The following is an 8417-nucleotide window of genomic DNA, read 5'->3' as shown; positions in this document are numbered from 1 at the left end:
AGACTGACTCACAGTTACAAGAGTCGTTTGATTGGCGTAGTGCCAATAAAAACAATTTTTACTACGGTTGAATTTTTTAGAGCGGCTTTTAAACACCACCGTGTTTAACGTTTAATAGGGTGGATGGTTCCCAAATGCGTCGACTCTCGTGCTCTCACAACAGAATAATTTTTTTCATAAGTTTTGTAGTTTCTTTCAGTCCAGCGCTGTACTGGCACCAACTTTTTAAAAAGTAACGGTTTTGCCCATTGTTTCAACTTTTGAGCAACTTCACCATAATCTTTCAGTGTTTTGTTCACAATCCTTGCCCTTTAACAAGCTAATTAAGATCAATACATTTACTGCATATTTGATACTTTTCCTTATTATTATTTACTTGCCTCCATCTTAAATTTAGAAACATGTTGTTACAGCTGTATTAAATTACCACACACACTGGTATTAAATGATTGCTTACATTGAACTTTGCTTTTTTTCCAAGGTAAAGATATCCTAAGGGAGACCATAAAGTTCATGTACACAGACTGGGCCGACAGGGACAACAGCGACATGCGCAGGAAGACCCTGCTGGCTTTGTTCACAGACCACCAGTGGGTGGCCCCAGCCGTCGCCACAGCCAAGCTCCACGCAGAGTTCCAGTCGCCCGTCTACTTCTACACGTTTCACCACCACTGTCAGACGGAGGCACGGCCAGACTGGGCGGACGCCGCTCACGGAGACGAGATCCCGTACGTGTTTGGGATTCCCATGGTGGGAGCCACTGATCTTTTCCCCTGTAACTTCTCCAAGAACGATGTAATGCTCAGCGCCGTGGTCATGACCTACTGGACCAACTTCGCAAAGACAGGGTAGGTAAAAGACCCAAATGTAGAAAGATTGAAGTGCATACATGGTGTTATTTGCTGCTCTCACTTTAAATACGGATATGTTTAGGTGCTAGTATTTATGAATGGTGCTGTGTGTTACACTAGTGTGATATTGGTGGAAGATGAGCTTAACTGTCTGATCTCATGAGGAAGAGAACCTCTTTATGATTAAACACTTTGCATTAACTGGCTCACATGGATTATATTCATGTTTCCCACTCGTTCTTTTTTTATAATCCACTTTTCCCATGGTGTTTGTTTCTTTCTAATCACTTTAGCGACACATGCGAACATGAACAAGCGTCAATGGACTTGATACCCTAAAAAGCGTGGAACAGCTGTTTCCTGGAATACTTCATAATTATGCAGATAACACTTTGTGGCACTTTCCTTTGAAGTCAAGTCTTGTTCAGATTCTGAGCATTTCATTTGTGTAACACTTTAATCAGTTAATCGTGTGGCAGGACTACAGCAAATGACATCATGAATGTACAGACACATAATCAGGAGCTTCTGTTAAGATTCTTGTCAGAACCAGGCATGCATGATCAGATCTGCTTACTGCGGCACTCAAAGATTCACAACATATTGATTATCTTTGTGTCTAATTAGTTCTCAATCAGGTCTTAAGCCCAAATAAAAAATATTAAAACTGATTTTTTTATATACATCTTTAATCTAAAAGAGGACTTGAAAATGCGAGTTAGCGTACAATTAGCTGGATGTGCAGATCTGGCGAGACATTTTCATTCAGTATCACCTTTGTGAACTTTCAACGGGTTCGTTTTAACCCTTCCTTTTCCAGAGAGGAACAGCTACACCACTTACAACCTTTTTTAAACTGATTTTCTAAAACAAGAATTGGTTGCCAACGTTTTAGTTCATTCTGGCTTTTCTGGAAGTCACACTGGGTCAGAGCTATGCATACCACTCTGCAAGTTTTAATGTTTGCTTAAATGCACCGCAGCAACTCGTAAACCTCTGAAGCACATTCTGCCTCTTCCTGAAATGTAAACGAAAATGGCGTGGCAGGAGATTTTAGAGGTTTGATTTCTCTTTTGTTCGTTCATGAAAGACTATGAATCATTTCTGCCCCAAGCGCGAGACTCACAGGTTTCTTTTGGTTGTATTTAACCAGAAAACCCTGCACTACATTCAACCCGATGCTTCTGGAGCTATCACATATGCATTTGAATTACACCAGACTTCACTTCAGCCTAACTGAGACCCATGTTTTTAGGTGGAGCAGAGTTTGCATCAGAGTTCGACGGGTTATTCACACCTCCCGAATTTCTAGGCAAACAAACTAGAATCTGCTTAAACTGGACACACATGACTGGTGGAAATCTATCTATAGATTTCAGATTTAATCAGGCTGACATTGAGCTTATGGTATAACCCAAATGTCAGTGCTGTTAAAAATGTATTGACAAAGGTGAAAAGGCAGGCAAGCAGCAGAAGACCATGTAACTTGTATGAACTCTACCAGTTCTGTCAGGGAGAGTTTTCAAATATCCAGCAAGAATAACACCAGAAGCTTGTTAACTGCTACAAAAGTGTGTGGTTTCTGCAGTCCGTCCATGTCTCAGGAAGCAACAAATTCCATAACAGCAAAACAAAATGTCCTCCAAAAAAAACTGGCATGAATTTGAACTTCTTTGATAGAGCGCTGTGTTTTAACACCGGATGTCTATCTGTTTAGAAACAGTGAATGATAGCAACTGTCATCTAACACGAAAAAAAACAACAACTCTTGAATCTCTTCTTTCTCTGTTCCAGGGATCCTAATCTGCCTGTTCCTCAGGACACAACATTCATTCACACTAAGCCTAACCGTTTCGAGGAGGTGATTTGGACCAAATTCAGCTCCAAAGATAAGCAGTACTTGCATATTGGCCTGAAGCCACGTGTCAGAGATAACTACCGTGCCAACAAGGTTGCTTTTTGGCTTGAGCTTGTGCCGCATCTCCACAGCCTGCACGAAACATTCTTAAACGCGGTCACAACTCGGCTGCCGTCTGGAGGCACCGGGCGACGCAAGGTGCCCCCGCCCGTCAACTCTTCGCCCCAAAAGCCACCGGTGTCCACCTACCCATCAGAACCCGACCCCGATAGCTCCGAGAGACCGCGCCCCACTCCCTTCCCGAGCGAGACGAGGGACTACTCCACTGAGCTGAGCGTGACGGTGGCCGTCGGCGCGTCGCTCCTCTTCCTGAACGTGCTGGCTTTCGCCGCACTTTACTACAAACGGGATAAGCGCCACGAACTCATGCAGAGGCGCCACCGCCGGCTCTCCCCGCAACGTGGCACAACAATGGGCATGGGGGTCGGCATGGGAGTCGTGGGTGCCCCACCGCACAACGACCTAGCGCTCAGTCAGGAGGAGGAGCTGATGTCACTGCAGATTAAGCAGCAGAGGGTGGAGCTGGAGCACGGGACACCCCTCCCTTCCCGTGCCCTCCACGGTGACCTGGAACCTCTCCGTCCTCCCGTGTGTCCCCCTGACTACACGCTGGCGCTGAGGCGGGCACCGGAGGACGTGCCACTGATGACCGCCAACACCATCACCATGATCCCCAGTACCATCAGCAGCATCCAGCCGCTCCACCCATTTAACACTTACCCACCTGTCCCAGCCCCTTCGTCAACGCCTGTGCCCAGCCACAGCAACAATGCCCTGCCTCACCAACACTCTACTACCCGCGTATAGGACCAGGCACAAGCTCCGCTACTCCTTTGGGCTCACCGAGATGCGTCACACAAACTTCTCCATTCCAACTTCACCTTTCCCCCCCCACAACCTTCTTTGCCGTTTTCACATCTTCATCCTCATCAAGCCCTCAGATAAAGCTGCAGTTTGTAAGATTTGAAGCGGTGAAATACCTCTAAGCTATAATCACATCTCAACGGGGACCGGAACGAGAAAGCGCCCTTGTCATCACGCTTATTCGTGTAATGGCTCAGTGGAAATTTGGTGCTGAGGAAAGGTCTCCCGGTCACGCCGCTTTAGGCCAGTAGCTCCCTCGAAGAGGTGTCGTAATCAGTCAGACGTTTATAACGTGGAGTTCGGTTGTTTGGCACACGCGTTTCCTTTCATGTCAGTGTGGAGCAATGTTTAACAAAGAGTACAAACACACATTGTCATTCATTTAGGGAGAAGATGATACAGTAGCAAACAGCTTTGTGCGAGGCAGCATATGTCCCAGCAAGCTGTCTGTCATAAAGCGTTGGTTTCTTGAAGCTTACAAATTGCAGCTTTAAAAAGGCCCAATCTGGAAGGGGGATTTGGCACCCCATACAGAGCTCTGTGCTCCAGCAGCTGTCTCTGCATTGTGATTTTAGAGATTATTGTATAGTGTGAAATATACTGCCGAGGCTGGGAATAGAAGTGACGTTTGACAGCCACATACGACTAAATCTACTTTGGATTCATTTACGATATTCACAGTGGTTTGGAAAAGTGTCTGCACCCCTTGATCGTTTTGTCACAACTGCAAACTTTAATGAGTTCTGTTAAGGTTTTATTTAATAGACCAACATAAAGTAATACCTAATTGTGGGTGGAAGGAAAATAATTCATGGTTATAAAAATCTAAGACGTGCTGAAAATTATTTATTTTTTAAGTCTTGCCGTGGATTGACAATTTGTGCCACATACCTTAATTTTGGAGCAAGTACCACATCAGCATTATCATTTAGTATTATAATCTTATCAGGTTTTTTTTTTTTTTTACAGAACTTTAAAACAGTAAAACAATTGTACTTTTCATGTGTGTGTTGTGTTAGGTGATTGGCAGTGCCTGATTTATAAATTTGTACTTTGAAATATTAACACAAAGGAGTCAGTGAATTACTAGTGGAGTGGAGGAAAGTCCAAGATTTCTCACCAGTCTTGATCTCAAAATCCAAAATGCCTGCCGTGCATAAACATATTATTCCTGTCAAAATAAAATAATAATTTGTACTTCTATATTGAATCTCTGTACTCAGTCACAGACACACAGCCTGTTCTAGTGAAATATGACTTTAGCTTGTGTTGTTAACAGCAGGTTTTGTGCTTAATTCCTGGGTTATTACTCGATTACCAAATAACTGGAAAAGCTGTAAAAAGGCAATTCCTTTGTCCAAGTTTTGACTTCAGCAGGTAAAACAGCACAAGTTGTGAGAAAGTTACCACCAGTGGTGGTTGTATTGTGCATTATTAGACATCGTCCACATGCAACACTTTCAGACTTTTTAAAAAAAATGGAACACCATGTACAATTTGCCTTCCGCTCTGTAACAGGCTACTTTGTGTTGGTCCGTAAAACAAAAATCCCACAATGTGGAAATACTTCTGCCAAAAGTATATAAGCTTTTCCTTGTTAGTTAAGGTTTACTTAATTTTTGGGGTTTTATTGATAGTTATGAGAAATAAAAGACTTACAGAGAGAAAAGGAGAAGATAGTAGCTGTACATGCTAGCTGTACATGCTAGCTCTACCGCAGCGGCACGCAAAGACCCACAACGCATTTTAAATTCAGTTTAAAAACAATCAAACATTTCTATTTTTTTGGGGGAGTATGTCTACAGATTTCCAGATTGGGACTTGACCCGTCGGGCCTCGCAGAAAGTAGCTGAACCGCATTCAGCAGGACGCGGCCTGGAATCCAGGCTGCCCATAAGAACTCGCCACATCCTCACCTCACAGGCTCCACTCACTTTCTTTGTTCCTCACTCATTACCTCTGTCTCTTTCCTTCTTTCCTCCACCTCAGATCAAGTGACTCCTCCCCACGCTTTCGCCGCCGTTCCGTCCTCCTGCATCCACTCTTGTAGCTCTTCTTATTAAACATCAACAGTCTTTTTTTTTTTGCGTCCTCCTTCTCTCAGTCACTTCTAGACTCTTTTTTCCTTTTAGAGTCTTTTATACAAAAAAAAATGAAAAACAGAAATGTAAATGATGTATTATTAATAAATTGTAAGGATATGAATGAAAAAAAAAAAAGATATTCTGATATCTCGTTTTTACCAGCATTCTTGGTGCCAAGTACTGTGATGAAGTTCCTTTTTGGCCGGCGTCCGGTGGACCGCTTGCCGAGGTCCGTCCTGACTGTATCTCATGAAAAAAAAAAACAACAACAACAAGGAGTTCCCATCAAAAGAAAGTGCCAACCCCTTTATCTTTCATTTCAAACCACACACACACACACACACACTTTGTGTTTTATTTACATTCAATGTTGCACTGTGGCTGGTCTCTTCTATAAAGGGAAATCAGATTCAATATATCCTCATTTAGAAGAAGAAAATATATAAAGTTTTATTAACTACTTTGCTGTGTGGGATAGTTGCATGATTTTTTTGTGTGGGGCAGAGTTTTTCCATTTCGATAATTTCGATTGCCTTGTTTGGTTACTTTCCATTGAATTGTTTTGCTTTTGGAAATATTTCATTTTCTATTTTAATATCAGCTGCACTTTGTGGTACTTCGGAAAGTATTAAAGTATTAAAGAGATATTGTGTAAAGCTATGATTATAACAAAGAGAGTAAATATTTCCTCTTTATTTTATTCTTTTTTTTTTTTTTTTCCATTTACTAACACCGCGGCTGTGCCACAAGACTACCAGAGACTGATGAAAGCCTTGTTTTATTTTTAATCCTCACATTTTTTTTCTTTTAAAACTGTCAAATTTGCACAGTCACTGTCTCTCAGTCTCATTACGAGGAAAGCACTTTCTACGTTACAAAAAGAAAAACCAGAGACATGACTTCTTCACGTTCACGTACGTGACTGACATTACGTTAATGCTTCGAGCATCTGAGGACGAATCAATTGTTCTTTTGGTTTTTTTCTTTTTCGTCAGCTCTTTTGTCGTCTCATGGTTTTCGCTTCGGCACGGCGGGTGAAAAGAAAATATATATTTATGGTAAAACAAAAAACAAAACGAAAAAAAAAAGATGACGAGAGCCTTGTATGATTGTGTCACTTGTTTTGCACAACTGAACACAAGGATGGGTTGTACCTTGGACAATATTTGGTGGGGTAGGGGGAGAGGGAGGGGAAAACAAAAAAGGAAAAACTGTGACATTAGGACAACACTGGAGAAGCAGTGACTCACTGGCGACGACGACGAAACAGTCTGCGTGATCCGTCAGATGCGTTGGGGAGGGAAAAGGAGGGGGGCAAAAAAAATCCTGATTAAACAAGACGTTACTCACACCTTGTACCAGAAAAAGCGAGGCGACTGGGATTAGCATCTGCAACGTCCCGCGTCCCCCCCACCCCTCCCCCATGCGTGCTTAAGGATGTCGACGCTCCCGGATCCAGACTGCCATCCCTCACGCTGGGCTGGAGCGAGCTGGGAGGACGAAAAACCAACAAGAGAACCACACAAACTGAACTTTATTTTTTATTTTTAAGTGTACGAGAACAAACTGGAATTTGTAAATATTATGTTTTGTCGTTTGGTTTGGAGTGATTGGCCGGATCCGTTTTTCTTTGAGACAACAGGTGCAAGTTTAGATGTCTTAACATGATTTCGACGCTCATGCACACACAGCCGGTTTGATCAGCCGTTGTTTACAATGTCTTGCGAAACTATTCGTAGGGCTACCCCCCTCCCCCTCTCTCTCCCCACCCTGAACTTGTTTGTCACATTGCAGCCACAAGTTTCCATGTAGGGATTTCATTCAATACACCAACACAAACTATAAATGTGAAGTGGAAAGGAAAATTATAAATGATTTACAATTTTTTTTTTTTTTTTCACAATTGTGAGTTTTGGCATGCATTTGTATTCAGCCTCCTCTGATTCAGGTCATTGTAGAACCAGTTTTTTTGAGATATTCTCTACCAGTTTTGCACAGATTTACATTAACATTCAGTTCTGGATTTTTTTTTAATACTTAACCATTCTTTAAAACTAAGTAACGCCAACATAGTTCTTGGTTGTTGTTTTTTTTTTACCTTCACCCCAGTTTCAAACAGGTTCGACCGACTCTTACTAACCATGTGTCTTCTGAGCACTGCTGGTTGGTCTGGATTTTATTTAGGGGCATCAGAGTAAAGGCCGGATACCACCATTTGGTCTATTTTTTGCATTCTTATTGGTTAATACCATTAATCCTTTAGCTTGACGATGTTCCATTGCAATAAATCCCAATCAAATGCATCGAACTTTGTGGTTGTAATGTAGCAAAAAGTGAGTATTTTTGCAAGGCACTGTAACTGAGTTCATGATCAAATCATATAAGGTGGGCACATGAGGACATCTATCAGCATACATGAATGATTTAAAAAAAAAAAAAAAAAAAAGCAAACACAAGGTCGAGGTAAAGAAACAGAAAAAGGAATGCTTTCTGGCTCCGAGTGGCCCAGGTCTCGTGATTATCTGCGGTAGTCTAAAGCGTACCGTGCACACTTGGCACCGTCCCATCAATCATACAAGGCAGCTTTTGAATGAAATGAGTTCTCTCATTGGTGAAGAAGCCAAAGAACAGCTGCAGAGAACAGATGAAGGAAGGGGAAACAGGAAGGATTTGAGTAATGAGACAGAAAAAGAAAAAAAA

The 8417-nt window shown here is 42.2% G+C and overlaps 1 protein-coding gene across 2 annotated transcripts in view; it reads left to right on the top strand.

Moving 5' to 3' along the window:
• Nucleotides 1-8417, top strand: part of nlgn2b (neuroligin 2b) — a 92195-nt gene extending 83778 nt beyond the window's left edge. The window contains exons 8-9 of one of the 2 annotated variants that reach the window (XM_007545900.2): nt 488-848; nt 2646-8417. In XM_007545900.2, the coding sequence (XP_007545962.1) occupies nt 488-848; nt 2646-3576 (1292 nt within the window). In that variant the 3' untranslated portion in view covers nt 3577-8417. Of the gene's footprint in view, nt 1-481; nt 849-2645 lie in introns of both variants that reach the window. The other variant, XM_007545898.2, reaches the window with a different exon arrangement.

This window comes from Poecilia formosa, unplaced genomic scaffold (genome assembly GCF_000485575.1).
Source record: "Poecilia formosa unplaced genomic scaffold, Poecilia_formosa-5.1.2 Scaffold14, whole genome shotgun sequence".
In the NCBI taxonomy this organism is placed as follows: domain Eukaryota; kingdom Metazoa; phylum Chordata; class Actinopteri; order Cyprinodontiformes; family Poeciliidae; genus Poecilia; species Poecilia formosa.
The sequence above is the reverse complement of the archived record's forward strand: the minus strand, read 5'-3'. Positions and strand labels throughout refer to the sequence as shown.